This window comes from Chiloscyllium plagiosum, unplaced genomic scaffold, assembly GCF_037043375.1.
Source record: "Chiloscyllium plagiosum isolate Xiang-an unplaced genomic scaffold, Cpla_swu_hap1 HiC_scaffold_28, whole genome shotgun sequence".
Lineage (NCBI taxonomy): Eukaryota > Metazoa > Chordata > Chondrichthyes > Orectolobiformes > Hemiscylliidae > Chiloscyllium > Chiloscyllium plagiosum.
In genome coordinates, this window is record NW_028270166.1 from 19,546,929 (window position 1) to 19,574,560 (window position 27,632).

Below are 27,632 nucleotides of genomic sequence, written 5' to 3' on the forward strand. Positions count from 1 at the left end.
TTGTTACCAAAAAACAAACTTACTCAAACAAAAATTATTAACAAACAGTAAAGAAAAAATTAACACACACAAGTCTAAGGAAAAACAAATAAAAACTCTGTGGTGGTAATTGTGAAGTTTTTGTTTTGCCAAGAACTAGTTAAATTGGGAATTGGTTCAGCTCAGTTGTCTAAATTGTTGGTTTACAGAACAGTGTGATGCCAACAGCGTGGGTTCAATTCCCATCACTAGTTTGAGCTTACCATGATGGACTTTCCTTCTCAACCTCTTCCCTCACCTGAGGTCTGGTGGCCCTCAGGTTAAGTCACCACCAGCCACTTCTCTCTAATGAGAGAGCAGCCCCTAATGGTCTGATAAGACTGTGGCAACACAACACACTAGTTAAACTCATGAAAAAGAATAAGTTATGAACTATCCTAAATGGTGTTCTGATTTTGAAGTTATTCTGCTCACACAAACTGACAGCACTGGAACAGTTTGAACTGGCTGAATTCTCTTTGCTGAAGGCAAAGAGATCAATGCCAAAAGTCTTCTGCAGGAATCCGCCATGAGTGGTAAAAGTGACCTCCCTGACACAGTGTTGAGAGGGGTTGCAAAGAAAGAGAGGGAGTGGGAAATGGGCAGTTGCTCTCCCGGCTGGTCACATTCTCTCCGACTGAGCTCAAACATGCAATAATTCCATCAGCCTGCTGAGTCACGTAATCTCTCTTTGAAAGTTCTCTCGAACATATGACTCGATCCATGCTCCCTGTTTCTTGCAAATGTAACAAAGTTGTTGTTAAACTCAGTGTTTTCCTTAATAAAGTGCTCTTTGTTTAAAAGTTCAAAATATATTTACACAAGTCCACATAATCCTTTAAAAATTGATATTTGGATCACATCTTTTCAAAATATCGTCATTATCCCTTCTACATCGGCTTCCTTGCAGATTGAAACTAGCCCCTTAGTTTCATCTAATTATTTTTACATTTTCCAGTTTCAGTACAGTCCCAGCATCACTACAGATCATTTCCGAGCAGGAAAGCAATTATTATGCCAGAATTCACCAAAGGGTCTTGCTATCATCAGAAAAAGTGAATGGTACAAATCAGGCATGTCCTCAACATTCACTCTGACTCTTAGGTGGCTGGAACCTCACTAAGACTTGGCATCTGCTTAGGCTGAGCTCCTGTACACTCACTGCATAAACACGAATATGTGCCACGCCATAAAGTCAATGAAATTCAGAAATAGCTGTGTCAATCAATGAATCTCAGGGAAACAAAAGACAATCATTTTCAGCAATGTTTTGTAACCTTGGGGAGAAGTCCACAGCAAATCAGAAAAAACAATTATCCTCTAATTGGCCTCATGATGTGCTGAAGAGGAACGAGCTTACAACTGATTTTGAGCCATGTCTAATTATAGCACGCTGAGTCCAGAGAATTTAAAAATGTGCATCTCCACTTTAACAGCAGAATGTGCATTACATGGTTTTCTACTCCTGTCCTGTGGTAATGAAACTGAGAATCCTCCATTGACAATCTATGAATCTGTCTGTCTTTCTGAACATTTTTGACCTGTGTGCCTGTTAAAAGGCTGACTGATGGTAAGCAGTAGGAAATGAGAAGCATTTTCTATTTTTTCATCCAATCAAGCACTTCCAAAAAGAATTTCAACCAATGTACCATAATTGTACTTAAAGGAGGGAGATTTTGGGAGGTGCAAATGATTAAAGACAATTTGAATACATCTAACTTAACAACCAGTTAAATAAATTATTAGAATATTACGGTAGAAATTCTCACATATCCCATCTGACTTCAATGTAACTGATTGTTTTGCGGAGTATGTAAAGAGTTGCTCATGCAGTTTTTCCCATTTTATACCACCTCTCAAGATGAAAATCTATCACATGGATTTGAGTTTCATTTATTTTGGGGTAGAATTTATGGATTAGTACTCCCAGTTCAAAGCTTCCTACTTTAGACACTAATGTCAGGAAGGCTGCTATCGAGGTCAGCACATCCACAGAATTTTTTTTAATCTAATGGCCAGAAAATTGTGTTGGGCAAACTGACCTCAGCAGCAGAATTCTCTAAATGTGTCATCCTTGTACAAGGCTCTGAGTGAACTCTGCCAGTCCATCAAATCTACCTCATTGTCACCTATACATAGCTGTGTCTGAAAAATTATATTTGGCAAGGCCTGGACTTTCAAAATAAACTGGAATATTATGTGAGCGTCTTCTGTTTGGACCCCATCACCCTTAGGATGTCAACTTGTGCTCCAGATGTACAACAATTTCATGGAATTGAAAGGCAGCTATTTTTGACAATGTTTTGTAACCTCGAGGAGGGTGGAGTCCACTGGCAGTCTGAAAACAATTATCCTCTAATTGACCTCAAATTAGCTTACAAATGACATTGACACATGCTAGTTACAGCACTTTTGTGAATTTAAGGATGTGCACTTCCATCCTAATACCAGATATGTTGTGCATTACATGGCTTCATACTGTACTCCTGACCTACTGAAACAGGCTGCACTTCAATGCTTCATGAGTGACAGAGCAAGAGGTCCCAGTAAGGAGCCAAATTTTTATCTGGCTGTGTAGGAAAGTATTATATTAGCTGATTCCTAAACAAAAAAATCCAAGAGTGTGGTGAATACATTGTGCTGTGCTAATTCAACTTTGGTAAGCTTTGTGAATACAGAACCCTAGTTAGGAAGGTGCTGGGTAGGAAGGAGACTGCAAATGATGTATTTTGTGTTCCCAGAGCTGGAGACTATTGAAAGATTTACGGTTTTGTTCCTTTTTTTTTATCATTTGCTGAAACTGAATGGGTGTTATATTAAAATCTGAAAGGGGACTCAAATTTTGAAAAATAGATTGAACATGCCAATCCACCCCATATTCATCCTTGTAAACTTGACGCAAAAGAAAAATATACAGTTGAGCCTAGTTTTCAGTGCACATTTTCACCTTAACAATTTCTTTTCATTAATAATTCATTACCACAAGGACAGTACCTGCTGGCTCAGCTAGTGATGCCATGTCCCTCGAGTGAATAGAAAAAGTGAAACAACTGGACATATTGTAAAGAATTCTGCTCTTCATCTACTTTTAACATGTGCTTTCTTCAAATGAATGAAAATATAGGTTCATCAAATCTTTCTATATATGATCTGAAGATGAAAATATAGCAATATATAAGGCACTAGAAATGGTTCTGAACCAACCAGGGGTTTGGGTTAAAATCTATAGGCTGCCTGTCAGGAGGAGATTTTACTGATTCTTGTCTGGATTGGTAACAAACTAAACCAATGTCTTAGATGGATGAGAAAAATGATCACCTTGGTTTTGTGATGAATCATACTTGTTAATTGAATGTGGGATCAGTATTTAAATAAAAAAAGCTTTCCATCCCCTCCCTTTCCAAATGGTAAAAAAAAACCGTGGTGGAGAGATGAAGGGGAAAAGCAGTCAAAAATAATGTTAACATGTTGGACTGATGCCATGGTGAGAATTGTTCTTCTAAATTCTTACATCTCTCTCTAATGCAATGTGATTTGAGTTCCACACACTCATTTTTGTGAGTTATAACTTACTCATGCTTCATTGCCACTTCTTGCAATGGTGCAATAACCTATCTCTGATTCACAACCACATTGCCAAGGCAGATAAGTTTGTAATCTGAAATCATTGTTACAATTATAAAAGCACATTAATGGCTGCTGCTAGTTCTATTCCACTCACTGCTATCATGCACAAAGATTACCCAATTAGAATTAGCTCTTAGCTGTCATAGTTTTTGTTTCTTGTTACTTATGTTCCAGTACCAAATAACACAAATAGAGTGGGAGGGAGCTCATATGTAGCGTATAAGATGATATTGATTAGTTTAGATGAATGGTCCAAATTCATAAATTGGCCTAATTGGATTTTGAGCAACTTCAAAAAGTTGCATGACTGAGTTAAAATAGTTTTACTTTTACCTTGCTGGACTCAGCTTCAAGTCTTTAAATTCCTCTCAACCCCAGTCAATGAGTATGTCTGCATTGGCAAAACTCCCTTTGTACATTGCGAGGGGTTGGAGTTCCAGTCAAACACTCTGTATGATCTATGAGTCATAGAGCTGTATAGCACGGAAACAGACCCTTCAGTCCAACTCGTTCATGTCGACAAGATATCCTAACCTAAACAAGTCCCGTTTGCCAGCACTTGGCCCATATCCCTCTAAACTGGAAATGTGTTGCTGGAAAAGCGCAGCAGGTCAGGCAGCATCCAGGGAACAGGAGAATCGACGTTTCGGGCATAAGCCCTTCTTCAGGGCTTATGCCCGAAACGTCGATTCTCCTGTTCCCTGGATGCTGCCTGACCTGCTGCGCTTTTCCAGCAACACATTTCCAGCTCTGATCTCCAGCATCTGCAGACCTCACTTTCTCCATATCCCTCTAAACCCTTCCTATTTATATAACCATCCAGATGCTGTTTAAATGCTGCAAATGTACCAGCCTCCACCAGTTCCACTGGCAGCTCATTCCATACACGCACCAAACTCTGTGTGGAAAAGTTCTCTTTAGGTCCCTTTTATATCTTTGCCCTCTCACCCTAAACCTATGGCCTGTAGTTCTGGACTCCCCTACCCCGGGAAAAGACTTTGTCTATTTATCCTATCCATGCCCCTCATGATTTTATAAACCTCTATAAGGTCACCCCTCAGCCTCCGACGCTCCAGGGAAAACAGCTCTAGCCTATTCAGCCTCTTTCTATAGCCCAAATCTCCAACCCTGGCAACATCATTGTAAATCTTTTCTGAATGCTTTCAAGTTTCACAACATCCTTTTGATAGGAAGGACACAGATGGCCTAACCAATGTCCTGTACAGCCACAACATGACCTCCCAACTCCTATACTCAGTACTCTGACCAATGAAGGAAAGCATACCAAATGCTTTTTTCACTATCCTATCTACCTGTGACTCTACTTTCAAGGAACTATGACCCTGCACTCCAAGGTCTCTTTGTTCAGCAACATTCCTTAGGACCTTACCATTAAGTGTATAAGCCCTGCTCTCATTTTTAGATTATATTAAATTCCCTACAGTGTGGTTGCTTTTCCAACATACAGCACCTCGCATTTGTCTAAATTAAACTCCATCTGCCACTCCTCAGCCCATTAGCCTATCTGATCAAGATCCCGTTGTACTCTGAGCTATCCTTCTTCGCTGTCCACTACACCACCAATTTTGGTGTCATCTGCAAACTTACTAACTATACCTTTTATGTTCACTCCAAATCATTGAAATAAATGATGAAAAGTAGTAGACCCAGCACTCCACTGGTCACAGGCCTCCACCACCACATAATACTGTGTTCAAAGTTTGTGCGAAGATTTGTAGCTCGGGTGCTCGTTGTTGTGGTTCTGTTCGCCGAGCTGGAATTTTTTGTTGCAAACGTTTCGGCCCCTGGCTAGGCGACATCATCAGTGCTTGGGAGCCTCCTGCGAAGCGCTTCTTTGATGTTTCCTCCGGGGTTTATAGTGGTCTGTCCCTGCCGCTTCCGGTTGTCAGTTTCAGCTGTCCGCTGTAGTGGTTGGTATATTGGGTCCAGGTCGATGTGTTTGTTGATGGAGTTTGTGGATGAATGCCATACCTCTAGGAATTCCCTGGCTGTTCTCTGTCTGGCTTGCCCTATGATAGTAGTGTTGTCCCAGTCGAATTCATGTTGCTTGTTGTCTGCGTGTGTGGCTACTAAGGATAGCTGGTCGTGTCGTTTCGTGGCTAGTTGATGTTCATGTATGCGGATTGTTAGCTGTCTTCCTGTTTGTCCTATATAGTGTTTAGTGCAGTCCTTGCATGGTATTTTGTACACTACATTCGTCTTGCTCATGTTGGGTATCGGGTCCTTCGTTCTGGTGAGTTGTTGTCTGAGCGTGGCTGTTGGTTTGTGTGCCGTTATGAGTCCTAGGGGTCGCAGTAGTCTGGCAGTCAGTTCCGAGATGCTCCTGATGTATGGTAGTGTGGCTAGTCCTTTTGGTTGTGGTATGTCCTCGTTCCGTGGACATACCACAACCAAAAGGACTAGCCACACTACCATACATCAGGAGCATCTCGGAACTGACTGCCAGACTACTGCGACCCCTAGGACTCATAACGGCACACAAACCAACAGCCACGCTCAGACAACAACTCACCAGAACGAAGGACCCGATACCCAACATGAGCAAGACGAATGTAGTGTACAAAATACCATGCAAGGACTGCACTAAACACTATATAGGACAAACAGGAAGACGGCTAACAATCCGCATACATGAACATCAACTAGCCACGAAACGACACGACCAGCTATCCTTAGTAGCCACACACGCAGACAACAAGCAACATGAATTCGACTGGGACAACACTACTATCATAGGGCAAGCCAGACAGAGAACAGCCAGGGAATTCCTAGAGGCATGGCATTCATCCACAAACTCCATCAACAAACACATCGACCTGGACCCAATATACCAACCACTACAGCGGACAGCTGAAACTGACAACCGGAAGCGGCAGGGACAGACCACTATAAACACTGGAGGAAACATCAAAGAAGCGCTTCGCAGGAGGCTCCCAAGCACTGATGATGTCGCCTAGCCAGGGGACGAAACGTTTGCAACAAAAACTTCCAGCTCGGCGAACAGAACCACAACATAATACTGTGTACAAGTCTGATCCCAGAAAAGCCTGGCTTAATGGATCTTGTGTTTCATTTTTGCAGTTGATTGTTGGGCAATGTAGTCATTAAAACATCTCATAAGTGGCTGCAGATATTCCTTAACAGCGGAACATCAATCCATTATACAAAAGGAAACAAGTCAAACAAAGCGATATATGACAGAAAGATCTTAACACAAACCATAAAACAAAGTTTCAACCTATTTCCAAACATTAACCTTTTACACATACTCAGTCTTAGATAAATATCACTCCGAACTCAACTCTTTACTTACTTACTTCCACTTTCTCTTCCCAGTTTCTTTTGCTCGGACTATTGTGATAGTTTTATGATTCCTTTTAGAGTCTGCTGGCAAGAGCCTTTCATAAGTCTGACAGGCTAAACCTCTTTTCAGTTTCTGTACAGTCACAAACTGGGAACTTCACGTGCTAAAACGCCCCTACCAGGGTGACTGGCTGTCCTGACCTGAAAAGTTGCTTCCCTTGCTAGGAGGAGATTGTTCTTCCTTTTGAACGGAACTCCTGATTCTTCTGAACTGAAGTCAAAGACTAAACAAATGACCTCTAGTCTGTTGTAAACTCAGCAGCACAAATATTTTATCCAGTTTTCCTGTCCTGTACTTGATTGAAGTCATGTGCTTTCTTAGAAATTGCATAGAGTCATAGAGATGTACAGCACAGAAACAGACCCTTCAGTCCAACTTGTCCATGCTGACCAGATATCCCAACCCAATCTAGTCCCACCTGCCAGCACCCAGCCCATATTCCTCCAAACCCTTCCTATTCATATATCCATCCAGATGCCTTTTAAATGTTGCAATTGTACCAGCCTCCACCACTTCCTCTGGCAGCTCATTCCATACACGTACCACCCTCTGCATGAAAAAGTCGATTATTTAGATATACAGATTCAGATTTCCATAACTAAAATCATGTACCTTTACAACACAGAAGGGAACCATCACTTTTGCTATGGTTCTCTGAAAGATTTTGTCTCATTCGCATATTTAAATCATGTACAAAAAGACTTTCTGACCTTTCAAAACAAAACCTTGACAGGATTGATCAAAATGCATATATACCTATATTAAAATACAGATCCCAAATGATAATGTATGTACAATACACTTTTATTTAATCAGAACTCACTTCCCCTTAATTGATATGATCATAATGTAGCCTTAAAAAGAATCAAAGGTTTTGTCTGTAAAATGTGTATGAATAGTATGTGGGGAGGAAATGGATGCAGGTTTGTTGTTGGTTTCCCTGCACCCGCTCTGACATGCCACTACCAGACAGTGATTTTAGTCACCGCCTGGATTAGCCTTGCTGGTCTGGGTGGACGTTTACATCAATGAACTATTGAGAACTGGAGCTAGTTGTAGCAACTCTACATGTCCAAGCTTACATCTGTGCAGTTCAATCTTTCAATGTTTTGAAACCAGTGCTATGTAAACAAGAGTTCACAAAAGCCAAAGGCAATAGATGACCAATTCTAGTAGATTCAATTCTCAGACATAGATTGACAATTAGACACTTCTGTGCTTGAGCAATTATTATCAAATAATTAGTTTGGTGCAAGTTCATTATAGAGGCTTACAATGCGAAATATGAGATGTCTAAGGAGGTATGGGGGTGTAATATCTTTTATTTAACGCCAGAGTGATGTGTGACCTTCTAAAAATATTCTGATCATATCAAAGTTTTGTTTCTACTAATAATACACATGGACAGTGAAATCATAAATGAGGACATTAACTTCAGTATCAGAAACTGGTACAGAAAAATGACTTCAAATACTTCATTCCACAGTGCCATGGAGTTATTTACAGCACAAAAGGAGACATTCAGCCCATTAAGTCAATGCTGCTTTCTCTAGACTAATGCATTCCCTGATCTATCTCTGTATTCCTGCAGGCTTATTTCCATTGAGGTTTGATCCAGTTTCCCTTTGAAACCATTGATCATCTCTGACCCCAGACTTTCAAATGCAGTGAGTTCTATATCACTACCACTCACTGCGCAAAAAAAGTTCTCCTTCAAAGCTTGTGCATCTCTTTCCAAAACTTTATATCTGTATCCCCTCAACCTTCTACCATCAGATAAAGGAACACAGGTTTTCACTGTCTACCCTAAGAAAACCCAGTCATACTCTTATACACCTCACTCAAACCTCCCATAGTTCTCCTTTGGTGAAATGAGAGCAACCCTAGCTTTAAGGTTATAACGACTAAGAGAAATTGAGGACTGCAGATGCTGGAGATCAGAGTCAAAAGTGTGGCGCTGGAAAAGCACAGCAGGTCAGACAGCATCGGAGGAGCAGGAGAATTGATGTTTCGGGCATAATCCTAGCTTTGCCAACCTACCCTTTAACAAAAACCTCCAATACCTGGAGCTCAGCTGGTAAATCTAGGTATTCTATATTCTCTCAAGGGTACTCATTTCTTTCCAAAGTGTGGCGCCCAGACGTGGATGCAGCATTCTACTTGTGACCTCCCCAAACTTTATAAAGGTTCAGCTTAACTTTGCTGCTTTCCTACCCAATATTTCTGTGTAGAAAGGCCAAAATTATTTATAATCAGCTAAGAATTTTCTCAATATGTCCTGTCACCTTCAAATAAACTGACTCTCTATATGCTTCTGGCAAGATGCAGCACGTTACATTTCTCCCTGTTAAATTATATTTGCCTCTTGTCTCCCCATTCTCTTAGCCAACTATATTTTGTTCCAGTTGATAATTTCCCCAACATTTCCAAGTCCTTCAAGTCAAGTATCATTGGCACCTTTTGAAACTTTCCTCTGTTCTATATGCAACAAAAGAAAAGCAGTGGTCCTGACAAAACTCCTTGGGGAATACCACTATCTACCATACTCCTGTCTGTTTACCATGACTCACTGTTTTCTGTCATTCAGCCAACTTTTTTTAACCTATCCTGACACTGATCGTCATTACATGACCCTTTTTTATAATTTATCAATCTCTTTACTTGTTATTGGTTCATTGTTTTGGCCACTTTTCAACTCATCCTTTAAGTAAACAAAAACCTCTTTTAATGCAAGGTTTGTGTGAAAGCTTTATTGAACTCACTTTACTCACTTCACTGAAACCTTATTCAGTTTTGTACAAGAACAGCAACAGGCAAATTTATTGTGGCATGATGGCTCAGTGGTTAGCACTGCTGCTTCATAGCACTAGGGTCCCAGGTTTGATTCCAGCCTCAGGCAACTGTCTGTGTGGCGTTTGCACATTCTCCCCGTGTCTGTGTACGTTTCCTCCCACGGTCCAAAGATGTGCAGATCAGGTGAATGGGCCTTGCTAAATTCCCCAAGACAGGATAGGTGCCGAAAAGTTGTTTACTCTTGTGAGAGAGTCTACAACAAGAGGACATAATCTCAGAATAAGGAGGCACACATTTAAGACAGAGATGAGAATGAATTTCTTCTCTCAGAGAGTAGTGCATCTGTGGAATACATTTGCACAGAGGGCTGTTGAAGCTTGGTCATTAAGTATATTCAAGGCTAAGGTAGACATTTTTAATCAGGAAGGGAATCAAGGGTTGTGAGGAAAAGACAGGAAAGTAACCTTTCAGGTTTATCAATGGCAGAGCAGATTTGATGGGTTAAATAGCCTAGTTTTGCTCCTAAATAATATGGCCTTACAGTGGGAAGAATTTAAGGCTCCCCACAGGAACAGACTTGGATACAGGTTGAGTGAAAGGGGGTGTGGGTGGGGGTTGGAGTAGAGTGACATGTAATCAAGAGGGAAAGAGCAGGATGGAGATCCTATCACATTTCCTATTTTCAAGATTAGATCCATTGGAAAGGTCTAAGTCAGCACTCTTCCTCTGAGGCTAACTGAAATTCTTAAGTGGCAACTTAGGAGCCTCATCCTGCAGTGTGGAAGGAAAGCACACATTGTTGGCAAAGCTGATAAGTTTACCTTAATGAGCCCTCCTTCAACCTGGGTGGAGTGGGGTCTCTCCTTCTTAGACAGCTTGTGTCCAATGGAGGGATGCCATCCTCAGCATCCTTTAAGGCAACCACCCATCCCAGCTCACTTACAGCACAGTGAGGCCTTTGCTCACTTGGATTCCAAGAGCTGCAGTAACATTTCTTCTCTCGGATCTCCTGTGGTACAACCATTCCTGGTGGCACCATTGGATCTAAAGTGCTGTCAACCTCTGATTAGCCAGGAGACAATGGGGTCTGCAGATGCTGGAGAAATCAGAGTTGATAAAATGTGGTGCTGGAAAAGGCACAGAGGTCAGCCAGCATCCAAGGAGCAAGAGAGTCAACATTTCGGGCAAGACCCTTCTTCAGGTCCTCAATCATCAACTCTTTTCATCCTTGGATGCTGCCTGAGGTGGGATCTGTCAATATTAGAAATGCATGTGCTCTTAAGGCTAAACCAGCTCAGCTCCACAGACTAGATAATGCGCATTGGACTTAAAGAGCTGGGTTCTTCCCTGGTGGTTGGTTTCTAGAGAGGAAAAGGGTCCAGAAGGGAAAGGTGGAAACTGGTGTTTGTGCTAAGTAACATATCCCTTATAAATTTCTTAATGTCTTTTGATGCCTAATTCAAATTTAGACGTTAGTCTGTTAAACAGGATCCTCTTTGTGAAGACCCCGAGAATTGATTGGCAGGCAGCAGGCTGCCTGATTTCAATTTAAATCTCATTGGTCCTCCTGGAAGTAACCACGGTGGGGTTTCCACAGGCTCTCCAGCTAAGGTCATCATCACTGACATTAATTCCAGTCCAGTATGCACGAGTCAGTGTTTCTAACCTTAACTTGAGCTATTTGTCAGGAAGTGCAAATTTAAAATTAACTATTTCATCCTGTAACTAAAATGGCTTTAATATTCATAGCTAAGTTAACAAGTTTAATATCTCCTGCCAGGAGACTGGAGCATTAGCTGAATGCTGCAAGAATTATTTCTGGTTTGAGGAACATGAATGAGTGTATTCAGTTCAGAACAATTTTCCTTCTAATGAGATTTGTCCAAATTCCCACTGAGAATGTGCAGGAGGAAGGGTAGACACAATCAACCTTCCTTCCCACTGACTGTTGCTATGGAGAAAATATATCCCATGATGTTCTTTGCTAACAATGCATGGTTAGCTAATTTTATCCTTGATGCCAGTTAAATTGAAAATGTTGCTGTCACAAACAATTCCATTCCATTAATAAAGGAATTGATTTAAATAGGGGAAAAGATAATGGCATCATTAGGTATAGGGTGTGTGAGCAAGTAGAATAATAATTTAAAATGTACACTGACCTATAACAGAACGTTGTAGTTATCTTGTTCCAGCCCAAAGGTGAAAGATTAAAGCCTGAGTCTTAACTCAATCAGACATTCATTATAACGTTTTAGTGTCATTTCTTACCTGGACATTCTAAGCAATTTCATTCTGGCATTGCATCAACTATAGGGCATGTACTTATATCAATGGAGTTTATTAGCGAGAATGTTGTGTCCCTTTTCCCCCTAAAATGAAGCTGGTGTGTTCTTATATGTGGACAGACACCACAGTGTCAGGGCTAAGAACAAAAAAGCCCTTGTCATTTGAGAAGGATTTGAGACTATACAACCCACTGGTTAGAAATGAGTAGGCAGGCAGTAATTTATTCTAACAGCTCAAACCCGAATGTGAGTTGACAAGGTCAACCATCACATCCACTGAATGAATCTACCTGCTCCAAGTAGGAAGCTAATGGTGCTAATAGTGACCAACCAAGCAATGTAGAAGTTAAGTTTTGTAAATGCTGTGCTGCTGTCTCCCACATTTTCCTGAGATAAGCTTGGTTTTCTTTCAGGTTAGATGCGGCAGAGAATCTGCCGAACGGGAGTGAAAGTACTGAAAGGAGGGAGAGCTCAGATCAGCAGAGGATCTGCCGAGATATCTGGAACCTTCGAGCTTCTCTCGAACTTTACATATCATCAGACCAGAGCAGCAATGACAAGGAGTCGGAGCGAAGTGATGCCGAGAGCGTGTGCTCAGTGGGTGGCCGGCACAGTACCTTCTCCCAGGACACGGCTGATGAAGCGGATGACCTTGAAGAGACCACTGGCAGCAAGCGGCTGAAACAGGACAGCGTGGATGCCGAGCGGGGCAGCGACAGTGAGACCAACACCAGGAAGTTGCTGCAGATGGACAGCGGTTACGCCTCGATCGAGGCTCCCAGCCGAGCGCTGGAAGAGAGAATCCCGAAGGGTGACAGTGAACGCGGGACGCAGGACACAACTGCGTCAGAGAAGAGAAGGTTTTTCACAAGTTCTGGGCGCAAAGGGACTGTCTTTGAAAGCTATGATGCAAAACCCTTGAGTGAGGAGTTCGAGGAAGAGGGGGCAGTGGGGGGTGAACCGATTGACTGGTCACCCTATGGCCAAATGTTTGTCACTAGAGACTATTTGCACAGACGGGATTACAGTATTGATGAGAAATCCGATGCCTTATTCAATGAATTTCTCCGACATGACCCTCAATTTGATGATTCCCCACTGAAGTCCAAGCACCGGTCTCGTATCCATCTCCGTAAGCAATGGCAAAGGACCAAGCAATACAGTGACCCAGGGATCCGCTATCCGCCTGCCCTGGAACGCCACCGAAATCCCCTCCGGAGAGGCGACAGTGTGAATTATCCACTAGATCATCGATACCAGAGCACCTTACCACGCATTATCAGCGCCACGGATGAAGAGCCAAGTGAGAGCGGCCAGGAACACATCAAATCACCCACGTCCAAACACTCAGAGGCTGAACCCTCAGGCTCAGAAACACCCGGCGTTGATCCTGAAGCAAGAATCCAAATCATTGAGGAAGAAACAGCCGAGCAAGGAAATGCCATTGACCAAACCGAACAACCAGACCAAACAGACTGCCCGCAGTCTTTAGGTCAAATCAGTGGCTTCACGGAGACAAATAGACCCACAGACTTTGCATATGGACCTCAAATGATAGGGGCCGATCCCATAGACAAATTAACGACGAGCATCGAAGACAGGCTGTATACGAATCTCAAGAAGTCAAAGGAAAGTGGTGATTGTGTAGTAGTAACTGTCACACATGCTTCACCAGATCACAGCCCTGTTTAGCCTTTTTCTTTGTGGAAGAAGAGTGATTCTCAATTTGATTTTTTAAAATTCGGTCATTGATGCTAGTCTTAGACCCTCCAGAGAAACACACCACGAATGTTTGCTGCTATACTACACTACATGCTTCATTTTGTTTTCCATTAAAGAATGATTAGATGTTTTTGGAGCTTTAATCCCTAGTATATTTAAATGTTTTATTAGAAGAATACCTTTGCTTTTGTTTAAGAATAAAAGGGTAGTACTGGTGACCTGGGGAAAGTTTTAGAGTCAGATTGTTTGGCTGTTATTTTGTTTCTGTACTTCCAAAATACCCTTTAGTGTTTTTAACAGTGAACAAAAAAAAACAACCCTAGATGAATAGCGTAGTACACCAAAAGCTTCCTGTTCTGAGAGTTGGCTGCATTGCTGGGTTTGCATGCATACTTTTTATTCTTAAGGATATCATTAAAAATTCCTCAACAATTACAACTTACATCATAACATTATCATCAGTGCAAGTAACTTAGATTTTTTGAAGCCTTTTTGGATTTTTATAAAATATAATTTTGTCCCCTAGACTTTCAATTTCTGTGAAGTTGTTAAGTTGTAATCAGAATTTTCGTGTCATGGTTTGTGAATTAGCAAGCTCATTCCTAAATGCATTAAACAATATATGCACATTTTCTCAAATGTAGAAATGTCTGTTGTAGTTCTATTGTTAAACACAAACAGTGCTATTTTGTATCAAATATGGGCTAGGCGCAATAAATGGACATTTTTTTCTTATTTTAATTTAATTCTTTTAGATATCTTATTTCCAAAGGCTTTTACTAGATTGGTTAAATGCCAATCACTTTGCACTGAAAATTCAGACACGGTGGTTAATACATATGCCAGTAACTAGGTATCTATGTTATGTCTTAATGCTATATTCACAGGTTTGATTAATTATATAAAATAGTTTTATAAAATATGTATGTTGTATTATGAGTCACAAAGAAATTCTTACAAAGACATTTTTCCTGTTTCTATTTTTTTTTGTTTAACTTAACTGTAAAAAAAAGCCCTGAATAAACATTTCATTGGGTTTCTTCTGCTTTTCATGTTAAAATAAATAAATTCTTTTCTCATTCAAAATTTTTTGTGTGAGTTGGTTGTAACTTGTGTTGCTGCCAGATGAAGCATGGGGTTTGAGGGGGATCTGGAGGATGGGGGTGGAAGTGTGGAGCCAAGACCTAATGTACAGGAGAAATAACTACACCAGTTCTGCAGATGAGCCTGTGCCCATAAGAAACGCTCTGATATGAGTCATTTTATTACCTTATGACGCATAGCAACAGATGACGCATCAGATGAGAAAGAGATGTATGAAAGGTTTTGTGTGAAAGGAGATTCTGTTATTCCTTTTCTCTCTCACTCTTTTTCTGTCTTTCTCTGTCCATAACGCTTCTGAAGGCCCATACCTGAACATATTCCCTCAGCCAGTTTTGTGCATTTTTTTTGTCTGAGAATTTTGAACAAAGTTTGCAATCTCAATAATTTTTCTAACTGCCTAGTATAATGTTTGTTCTCCATTTCAAAAGTGTGTCAGAAGCTATATCCTGGTTCAGCTGGATTTATCTGATTAAACATTCTTATCACTGCAGATTTTGTCACAATGCAGTATTTAGTGAAGATGTATAGTGAGGCCTTTCATTTATTTATCACCAAAGTGAAGATGTTGTCTCTTTCTTGGAAAGTACACACTGTAGTTACCATGTGGTTTTTACCATTGCTACACTGTTCCATGTCTCAACTGTGGTCCTGTATTCCATGTCAAAACTGTTGAGCTACTTTTCTACTATTGTCCTTCAAAAATAACTAGTTTGTTCTAAATTGAAGAACCTGGTGGCTCATTGATTGGTGACCACTCAGAAACAAAGAGTTACATCCTATGAGGATTACAATTAATTAGCATTGAAATATAATACTGATATTATGATACTTATACTTTTTTTGTTACAAACGACTGTTATTTAAATATACTACTATCATTTTGTTTCTAATATTTATATGACTATGTCTTTATTTGGCTTAATTTCCACCCAGCATTTTGTGTAATTCATTAAACAATGCCATTATTCTTTTTAAATAAATGGTGTAATGTATTTGTTAACAGAGCAAAGGATATCATAGGAACATGTTTCATGTTCATCAGTAAATGTCGTCAATTATCTATTCTAAACTCCTGTTTGCTTTCAATTATTAATACTTAATGTGTGTAAACACAATACCCATATAATTAGTCCATACATGTTAGACATCAAATATGGCTTGAAAAAAAATATTGTGGAAACTTCAATACAGTGGAACCTTGATTAATCAGACCCCTATTATTTGTGTTCTCAAATCTACATTGAATTCTTTGCTTCAGGTGTGTGTCACACACCATGAAAACAGCAATGTAGTACTTTTGGAATGATTGAGATTAAAAAGGATACAAGATCCATTTATAATTGTGCACAATGGAAGATTTGAAGGCCAATTTTCATTATCATTGGGGCAAGGGAAAGTTCTGTATTACTATGGATGGTCATTGTTTTGTGGATGTAGAGTGGATGCAGCAATAACAAATTTAGAAATACAGAGCCCTATATACAAAAATTAAGCAATCTCCAAATGGCATTAGCAGCTTTAAACCAACCATCCTTCAAGAGTTCTCAAGGCTAGTCAAAAATAACCTAAAAGCTTGGGCAATATTTAGTATTTCACAGTGCAAGGAAGGAAGGAAGGACTAGAGTCCAACATGCAAATTTTACATTCATCACATCTTGAGAGTAAAATATTCTTCGTTAGGAAGTGAATTATTATCTTTGATACACCCCCATGTACATAGTTATTTTTATTCAATCTGTGGTTCACAGCGCTGTTGGTTGAGACCAGATGGTCAATTTGCATATCAATGTATCTATCAATAGGAGCCACAAACATTGAAACACCTTGTAATGAATGTGACAGCAGAATAGCAAGCTATTATTCTGTTTGGAGAGCTCCAATGACAAGAATAAGACAAGAAAAATGATATGGTTTATGCACTATCACCTGAATACGCATGTTCAATCTTCAACACAACCATCATTTTACTTTTCAATGCTGTTGTTGTAAAATAACTTTGTCTTTATAACGAATATTTATAAAAATAATTAAATGGTAAAACATCTCGAGACATTCTGCCTACATTAGAAGATATGATTTAATTGGACATTTTATTTACATCAGTACTTGAAGTCTTTTAAGGATGGAAATCCATTAAAATTGTGACATACATTCAAATGTAATAGTTTTAAAATTGTTATGGTTGTGAAGAAAACAAAGAATTGCAGATGTTGAAGATCTGAAACAAGAACCAAAATTGCTGAAGAAACTCAACAGGTCCAGCAGCACTTGGACTCGAAAAGCTAATCCTATTTCTTGCCACAGATGCTGCCAGACCTGCTGAATTTCTCCACAAATTCAGTTTTTGTGATAGATGTGAAATGTTTAAGCAACATTTTAAAAGTGGATTTTGTTTGGGTGGGGGGGTAGTTGTGTTTTCCATATGAGATCTGTAATATTCAACAATAACAATGATTCCAGTTGTATTTGGCTGAGAAAATACTAACTGTTACCTGATTCTCTTCTTTTTCTCTCAGGTCCCTGAGTTTAAGCTGACTTTTTAAGGAAATGAATGGAAATTACTCTGAAGGCCTGCACGTTGAAACGTGTGCGCTTTTTCAGTTTTCAAATACAGCCTTCTCAATCTGAATGGTTACAGTCTCAGCAAGAGAAGGGAGAGCAAAAGGTTAAAGGCGTAAATCACATGAGGAGAACTTGGTCTAATCTGCTCACAAGAGGCTTTGTGCTGTCCATTTCAACAGCCCAGGTCACTGGGATTTCAGCTTTCAGGAGAAAACTATTCGAATCGAGGATTGCAGTTTCCAAACTGTCAAAAGTCCTTCATCTCCCTTTAATAAAACATGGGATTTGACTCATTCAGCCACTGTAAACCAGTAGCCTTGTTCATTACCTTCGGGCAGTTGTTGTATAATAATTGTGACATTTGTAACTTGAATTTGTGGCTGCTGCTGCTGTACTGTGGTTGCCATGTAACAAATTAAGCAAGTGCTGGATCATGTAGCGTCGTGTTGTCTGCCATATTGTTTCAGGTTAGATGGTATTGTCACAAGTTGAGCCTATTTGCAAATCTAATCATTTCATTGATGGTCATATAAAGCATGAACAAAGGCAACACTGCTGTTGTACTGAACTATCATGAACAACATGTTGAACATATGGGTGACCAGTTGAAATTGATGTAGCTGTGGTCGGCAGACATTCCTTGTTGGACAAGGTCAGCTCCAGGCTGAAGCAATTATTTTAAAGTCAGGAATTATTGTGTTTCTGGATTTCTTCCAAACTGATACTACTCTTTCAGTTAGGAACATTGCAGTCTGTCTGTTCACATCCATCCCTTTTGTCACCAATTCCTATATCCCTTTCTAACTGTATTGTCCAGGTACTCGCATGCCGTAAGTTGAAGGATGGTAAGAAATCCACTGTTTTTAATCTTGAAAATCAATAAACGCTGTTTTAATTCTACATGTTATTTGGCTATATTTTAACCTTCTTCTAACTTCTTGGTCTGAAGGCAGATCTTTAGCATTTTTTCATCAAACCACAACACAGTGCTGTGCAATTGTACCAAAGAATCTCTACAGTATGGAGGCAGGCCCATCAGTCCACATCAACTCTCTTCAGAACATCCCACCCAGATCCACTCTATATTTCCCATGGTCAATCCACCTTACCTGCATATCTTTGGATTTGGGAGTAAACTGGAGCACCCAGGGGAAACCCATGCAAACATGGGGAGAATGTGTCAACATCACACAGAAAATTACCTGAGGGCAGAATTGAACCCGGGTCCCTGGCACTGAGAGGCAGTAGTGCTAAGCCACCATGCTGCCCCAATTCTAACTGAAAGACAGATCATCCGAATAACAGAAAAAATTGGAATTTCTGTTAAAAATACAAGTACCTAAAATGGAACAGTATTTATATCAGCTAGAGCATGTGTCCTGACATAAAACAGTAAATGATAGAAATGAATCCTATATATTGGTCTGACAATTGAAACTGGAAATTGTAGATTTCAGCAACCCACACCTGTTAATGCAACCGTTTAGTCAAAATATGTCACAAACAATGTAATCTGTTTATTTATCTGGAGGAGACTTAAATTCACAAGTGAAAACTGACAGTTCAGTTTTGAGCTTTTGGCAAACTACATCTAGATTACTGCATTCAGTTCTGTGTACCAAACTTCAAGAAAGATATTGCAAGTTCTGATATGTGTTAGAAAGGATACAGTGCATATTCACCAGAATGAGTCAAGGGCTTAAATTCTAAAATTAGGAGAAGTTGTATAAACCTGACTTTTTTTGACAGTCAAAGCCTTTGGCATGAGTTGGAGTTGACAGAGGGAATAATCTAATTGAGATATTTAGAAAACTGAGAGATTTGAATAGAGAAACATATTTCTATGATTCGTACAATGCAGAACAAGATGTACTGTCTTAACATAAGAGCTAGGCAACTTAGGAGTGAAATTAGGAAACACATAAATTGGAGTAAGAATCTGAAACACATTCCTCTAAAAAGCTGTGCAATTCAAATTCGTTGATATTTTCAAGACTGAACTCAATTTTTAGCATTTATTATAGATAAAAATTTGAAATATAGAATAAAAATGAGAAAGTAGAATTGAGATATAGATCAGCCATGATCTAATTAAACATTGAAATAGACTCAAACAGCTGAAGGCTGTCTTAAATCATTTCCTATATGTTCTTTGCAAAACCATGTGGTTTTAGGGTGAGAGGTACAATTTTTTTTTCACGGAGGGCGGTGCATATATGAAATGAGCTGCCACAGGAAGTGGTAGAGGCAGGTACAATTACAACATTTAAAAGACAGTTGGACAGATGCATGGATAGAAAAGGTTTAAAGGGATATGGGCCAAATGCAGGAAAAGGGGACAAGTTCAGTTTAGAAAATGACTTGGGCCTTTAGGTCTGTTTCTGTGTTGTATGCCTCTATAAAGAACTTAACAATGAGCCAAGTTACAGTAATGTAATGACTGGAGTTAAAGCAATATTACTCTAAATTAACAAAATGGTTTTGAACAGTACAGACCAAGGTTACAAAAATCAACATCCTTTATCAAGCTCCTGCAGAAAATCAAAAGGAAGACCTGCAACATACAAGAAATAACTTGGATTTATGTTTCCAGAAGAATTATCCTTTGGTGCTTGAATTTTCCAGATGTTAAGACAAAATCTGTTTCCAAGATTATATATGACCCCTGGCCTTTCAGAAGAATCCTTATACAGTTGCAGAGTCTAATTTTAACCGCTGAGATGCCAAAGCCAATACATTTTCAAAGAGCCCAATGAAAGAGATTCTCTGATAAAGCTATGTGATTGATACATATTTCTCATTAAATACAGAATGACCAATATCATTTATGCAATAGATCATATTCTGTAAGATAATACCTCTCTCTATGGTTGCAATAAATGGTCCCACTGTAGGGCTTCATACAGTGAGGAATTTCTTAATTTCAAAAATAACACACCTGCTAATTAACTCATTAATGAAAGAAATCTCTTTGATCATCTAAATCAGAAATTCAAACTGTGGATGCATAGCTCTAGGCCATATTTTTGTCTGGGAAATAGGAGAAATGCTGCTGAGGAATGACCTTATAGAAGTTTATAAAATCAATAAGGGCATGGATAGGGTAAGTAGGCAAGGTATTTCCCCTAGGGTGGGGGAGTCCAGAACTAGAAGCAATAGGTTTAAAGTGAGAGGGGGAAAATATAAAAGGGACCTAAGGGGCAACTTTTTCATGCAGAGGGTGGTGCATATTTCGAATAAGTTACCAGAGGAAGTTGTGGAGGCTGGTACAATTACAACATTTAAAAGGCATCTGAATGAGTATATGAACAGGAAGGATTTCCAAGGATATGGGCCAAGTGCTGGCAAATGCGACTAGATTAGTTTAGGATATCTGGTCGGCATGGACGAGTTGGAATGAAAGATCTGTTTCCGTACTCTTATTCCCTGTGACTCTATGACTCATAGAGTCATAGAGATGTTAGGCACGAAAACAGACCCTTCGGTCCAACCCGTCCATGCCGACCAGATATCCCAACCCAATCTAGTCCCACCTGCCAACAATTGGCCCATATCCCTCCAAACCCTTCCTATTCATATACCCATCCAAATGCCTCTTAAATGTTGCAATTGTACCAGCTTCCACCACTTCCTCTGGCAGTTCATTCCATAACATACCACCCTCTGTGTGAAAACGTTGCCCCATAGGTCTCTTTTATATCTTTCCCCTCTTTTATAAACCTATGCCCTCTAGTTCTAGACTCCCCAACCCCAGGGAAAAGACTTTGTCTATTTAGGGAGAAAGTGAAGTCTGCAGATGCTGGAGATCAGAGCTGGAAATGTGTTGCTGGAAAAGCGCAGCAGGTCAGGCAGCATCCAGGGAACAGGAGAATCGATGTTTCGGGCATTCCTGAAGAAGGGCTTATGCCCGAAACGTCGATTCTCCTGTTCCCTGGATGCTGCCTGACCTGCTGCGCTTTTCCAGCAACACATTTCCAGCACTTTGCCTATTTACCCTATCCATGGCCCTCATAATTTTGTAGTCCTCTTTAAGGTCACCCCTCAGCCTCCGACACTCCAGGGAAAACAGCCCCAGCCTGTTCAGCCTCTCCCTAAAAGGTATAATTTGCTAACAACATCATCTGAACACACAAGTAAGAGAGTGCCATTCGTTTAGATGTAATTACATTAGAGCCTTTGTAAACAAAAAGACAGTTCCGATTCTTTGAGATTTTCCAAGCAGCTATCAAAGCACTTCATTTGAAAGAATGTCAAAAAGTATCATTTATCAAGCTCTTGATTGTGTTAAATACATGACAAATGAATTGAAGACCATTTTACAGACGCCCTAGCAAAAGTCTGCTGCTAAAATCAGAAGGATGATCTGCGGCTGTGCAAATGTAGCAGAAGATCACAGATTTTATGTTTTTAGGAGCATAGAGCTCCTAAAGGGGAAAGAAAAGAGCACAATGTATGAATGGAAGCATGCAGTGTGAGGATAATAAAAAACACAATTTGAAGGAAAGCAATTGTTTTTAGATAATACAAAGAAAAAACCCTCTATCGTGACACAATGATTTTAGTGATTGCTGGTGTTACAACAAGTTGGACATTAGGGATGAAATTGACTGGATTATGCAAATAATATTCTATCACAAGGAGAGTAAGGCAATACAACACGAAAACGTTTCTATGGATTAATTCTCTGAGATACTCACAACCTAATCACTTACTCGGAGTTAAAATTAGGCTTAAGTATTCACTGTCTCACTGTTCATTGCCTAAACTTACATTTGATCAGTGGTAGCACCATGGAGCTGGGTGATACATTTTCACAACAACACAGCTAATTCCTTATGAAAAAGCTCTTCTAAATTTGTTCAGAACAGAAAACTTGGAAAGGCTGATGCCTTTGGAGACTGATGACCCATATCATGTTGTACAGCTACTCTATGATTTTCTCACAGTGTTAGACTAACCTGTTAATGCATAATGGTGAGCAAATAGTAATTACCCTGTGCAACAGCAGTACCCAAATAGACTACGGACTAAAGAAAAACTGAAAGAACTGCAGGTGCTACAAATCAGAAGCAAAGACAGAAATTGCTGGAAAAAGCAGGTCTGGCAGCATCTGTGAAGAGAAATTGGAGTTAGCAGATCGGGTTGAGTGACCCTTCCTCAGAACTGTTAACTCTGATTTCTTTTCCACAAATGCTGCTAGACCTGCTGAGCTTTTTCCAGCAAATTCTGTTTTTGTTGTTAGACTATTTACTAACTGGGCTTTTAACAGGACATAATCAATTAGTGAAAGGTTGGACCCTATTGTCAGACGAAAAAGTAGAATTATGGCAGATCTTCTGCTTCACCTCGATTTTCCGACCTGGTCCTCAAGTCATTTGAGTCCAAGAGACATTAAAGATTAAGTTAATGACCGTCAAATATATTCAAGAATGAAGCATCACCTCCTGACTCCCCAGAGCCTGTTCACCATCAATGAGGCACAACTCACGATTTCCTTGGATTGGTGCAGCTCCAATAACACCGTCCAGAACAAAGCAACCCACTTGATTTGCACCACACCCATAAACATCAATTCTCTCCACCGTCAACACTCAGTTGTAGCAGTGGGTTCTATCTAAAAGATGCACTGCAGAAATTCTCCAAAGATTCTTACAGAACGCTTTCCAAACCATTTTCATCTAAAAGAATAAGGACAGCAGATACATGAGAATACAACCGACTGAAGTCCCCCTCCAATCCTGATTTGGAAATATATCAACGTTCCTTCACTGTCTCTGGTTCAAAAACCTGGAGTTCCTATGAGCGTTGTGGGTCTATCTATAGCATATGGACTACAGCAATTCAAGAAAGCAGCTTACCACCACCTTTGCAAGGGTAACTAGGGACAAGCAATAAATGTTGGCCCACCAAGTGATGCCCATGTCCCATGAGTGAATAAAAATAATTAACCACTCTCTGTGACAGAGAGTTGAAGTTTCATAACTTTGACTGAAGGCACTTCTCCTGATATCAACACCTTATTGTGAGATTGTATCCCCATATTTCTCAGCCAGCGAAATAATCTCTGAGTGTGTATCCTATCAAATCCTTTCAGAATTTTCTATGTTTCAATAAGATCATCTCTCATCCTTCTAAACCCCAAACTGCATAGTTCTAATTTATTCAACCTTTCATCATAGGATCCTTTGTGGTACCATTTTGTTGCAAAAATAGCCTCCCTTAAATATGGAGACCAAAGCTACACGCAACACTCTGTGTGGTCTCACCAAAATTCAATACAATTTCCATTGCCAAGTACTCCAATCCCTTTGCAATAAAAACCATTGTCACTTCCTAACTGTTTATGGAGACTTTCTGTATTCTTAATACTTGCATATTCAAGTTGATCTGAACATCAGCATTTAGACATTTTACAGCTTTTTAAATAAAGTCTGATTTTCTTTTCTTACTGTAAAAGTGCGTAACCTCTTACTTCCACAGATTGTACTCCATCTGCCACTTTGTTTCTCGTTCACTTAACATTTCCACATTTAGTTGCACCTTTTTAGAGTTCTTCTCACAGCTTACATTCCTCCTAGCTGTACATCATTAGTAAGCTTAGATAACATTACTCCTGACCTCTTTGGTTAAGTAAAATATAGATTGTAAATAGCTGAAAGTCCAGCACTGATCCTTGTAGCCTTTAACTAGCCCACAGCCTGTTAACTTTAACATCAACAGAGAACCAAATTAAATTCAATGTAAATCTATAGAGTGGCACTTTTCAAGGCATCAAGTGTCACCATTCTCACTTGAAATTAATATCAGCAAAAATATTCACCCTAGCTGATTTTGATCTTGAGTGGATGCACAGAATAATTTACCAAGTACTAATAATAAATGGATATTAATTTTGAAGAAACTAAGAATACAAACTCAAGAGTGTGCCAATAGATAAGGCTAGGTTACAAAAATAATAAAAGATGGGCTGAGAGACGAGCTGATGGAAGTAAACAGGTATGGTCTAGTTTCAGACAAACTACTGGAATGCGACAAAAGCTGGGAAGTGAATGGATAAGTTAGAATTGACAAAAAGGCGAAAGAGGTGATGTATCACTGTTATTAATAAATGAGATCAGTATATAAGAGAAAGCGGATCTTAGATTGGAGACTGCAAGATTGAAAATCTTGCAAGATCAAGACTGTGAATCAATTTTGATGGAGCTAAGAAAGAGCAAGCAGGCAGTAAATATTGGAAGGATGTGTTTATAAGCCACCAAGCAGTAGTGGTAATGTAGGATATGACCTAAATCAGAAAATTGGAGGTGCCTAAGGGTAATATAATACTCATGAGGACTTCAATGTACACATAGACTGGATAAACCTAATTAACACTAATTTCATGGAGGACAAATTTCTAGAATGCATATGAGATGGATCTCTAGAACAGTTGAGGAACTTGCTGGGAAACACATTATTTTAGACCTGGTATTGTGCAATAAGAATGGGCTAATTCCTAAGCTCACTGTAAAGTAGCTTGCAGGGAAGAACAATTTTAGTATGTTGGAATTTGACGTTAAATTTGAAAGTGAAGTGGTTCAATCTGAAACTAGAGACTTTAAAGCAAATAAAGAAAATTACAAGGGCATTATTAGGAAACTGCATTAAAATTATGAATAATTATATGTAATGACTAGAATTTATATAATTAACACATGAGTTACAACATATATATATTCTTTTGAATCAGATAAACCCAGCAGGAAAGGTGATTGAACCATGGCAAGCAACAGAAGTTAAGTACTGGGTCAGGTCAAAGAAAGGGATTTAGAAAGTTTACAAATAATATGTGGATTAGGAGTATTTTAGAATTCAGCAAAGGAAGACCAGGAAACTGAAGAGAAAGATAAAACAGCATCCAAAAGTAAATTAGGGATAAAATGGATTTTAAAGCTTCTATAGGTAAATAATAAAAGGAAAACATTGCAGAGACAAATGTAAGCCCAGTACAGGCAAGGACATAGGAATTTATAATGGGGAACAAGGAAATGACATCAAAACTAAACAAATACTCTATGGCTATCTTCAGGATGGAAGAATCCAATAGAATCAATGGTCTAAAAAGAATGAAAGAATGAAAGAAATGAATTTTAGTAATTAAATAGTACTGGAAAGGTTAATGGGAGCTCTAGGCTTGATGATCTACATCTCAAAGTATTGAAAGAAGTGGCTTTAGAAATTATGTATGTATTGATGGCAATCTTACAAAATTTTGTAAATTCTACAATGGTTCCACAGATTGGAAGCGAGCAAATGTAACCTAATTGTTTAAAAAGGAAGAGAGACAGAAAATGTGAGTTACAAACCCATTAGCCTGACATCAGTTATAGAAAGAGTGCTAGAAACTATTATAAAGGGTGTGATAACTGGATTGTTAAAGATGATGATAATATTGAGCAAAAGTCAACATGGATTTATGAAAGAGAATCATGTTTGACAGCCCTGTTAGAGATTTTTTTATTCAAAATGTAGTTAGCATAATTAGATAGGGGAAAATCAATAGAAGTGGCATATTTAGCTTTTCAGAAGCCTATTGATAAAGCTCCCACTCAAGAACTTGATCAACAAAGATAGAGTACATCAGTTTAGGAGGAATGTATTGGCATGGAATGAAAACTGATGAATGGACAGAAATTGGGGGGTGGGTATAAAAGGTGCATTCTAATCTGATGAGTAGTTGGTCTGTAGGTGCAACAGGTAATTAAGAAGGCAAATGGAATTCGTCCTTCATTGCTAAAGGGATTGAGTTTAAAAGCAGGGAGGTTATGTTGCAGTTGTATAGGATGCTGGTGAGGCCACATCTGGAGTACTGTGTGCAGTTTTGATCTCCTTACATGAGAAAGGATATACTGGCACTAGAGTGCGGAGGAGGTTCACCAGGTTGTTTCTGAAGTTGAGAGGGTTGGCATATGAGGACTGACTGAGTGGACTGGGGTTATATTTATTGAAATGTAGAGGAATGAGGGAGGTCTTATAGAAACATATAGAATTATGAAGGGAATAGATTAGATAGAGAGGAATTAGAGAGGATAGGAATTAGAGATAGATAGAAATTGAGAGGATATTTCCACTGGCGGGTGAAACTAGGACAAAAGGGCATAGCCTCAAGATTAGGGGAGCAGCTTTATGACTGAACTGAGAAAGAACTTCTTCACCCAGAGGGTTGTGAATCTGTGGAATGCCATGCCCAGTGAAGTAGTTGAGGTTTCCTCATAGGATATTTTTAAAGCAAAGATAGATAATTTTTTTGAACAATAAAGGAATTAAGGATTATGTTGAGAGCGTGGGTAAGTGGAGCTGAGGCCATGAAAAGATCAGCTGTGATCTTATTGAATGGCGGAGCGGGCTCACAGGCCCAGACGGCCTACTCCTGCCCGTAGTTCTTGTGTCCTAATGTTCTGATGTTCTTATGAATGAGTTACTATAAGGATGAGTGTTTGGGTACCAGCTAATCAAAATCTTTGTCAATGATTTGGATGTGAGAACTTTCTGAGTTTGTTGATGGCACAAAACTGAATAAGTTTGACGAGGATGCAAAGTGGCTGCAAGAGAATTTAGACAGACTACCTAAGTGGGCAAGAACTTGGCAGATAGAATGCAAAGTGGAAAAACATGAAGTTATCTATGTTGATAGGAAAAAAATTGAAATCTAGGCTATTTCTTAAATGAAGCTGGATGTCCTTGCTTGTAAGTAATTCAAAGCTAACATGCAAGTGCAGCAAACAATTAAAATGGTGTGGGGTTCAGTTGAAACCCACAGGGCAGGAAAGAATAAAAGGGGAGACATACAGTAACTGAATCAGGGAAACTTCATTCAATCAGAATCAAGGTTTCCAGTGGCAACAATAGTGATAAAAAGGGAATGAAAGAGAGCAGGTAGGTGTGACCATTTAACAGTAAAAATTCTTGAGCGTGCAGCAGGAGGCAACCACAGATTGTTTATGTTTGGTCTAAACCGCTTAACTGAATAGACAATTCTCAAGTATCTGTCTGAATGGGTCAGTTTCAAATACTTTTTAATGAACAGATAACTGCATTCTGTAAATGTTAAACCTGTTAATGGACCAATAACTGAATCCTGTAAATGTTAAACC

General features: G+C 39.4%; 1 protein-coding gene across 5 annotated transcripts in view; it reads left to right on the top strand.

Annotated features, from left to right (window-relative positions):
• The window catches only part of cbarpb (CACN subunit beta associated regulatory protein b), a 203,648-nt gene extending 188,729 nt beyond the window's left edge, over positions 1 to 14,919 (top strand). For all 5 annotated transcript variants that reach the window (XM_087976026.1, XM_043721245.2, XM_043721246.2 and 2 more), the window contains one exon: positions 12,525 to 14,919. In XM_087976026.1, the coding sequence (XP_087832152.1) occupies positions 12,525 to 13,803 (1,279 nt within the window). In that variant the 3' untranslated portion in view covers positions 13,804 to 14,919. The remainder of the gene's footprint in view (positions 1 to 12,524) is intronic.
• Positions 14,920 to 27,632: the final 12,713 nt, after the last annotated feature.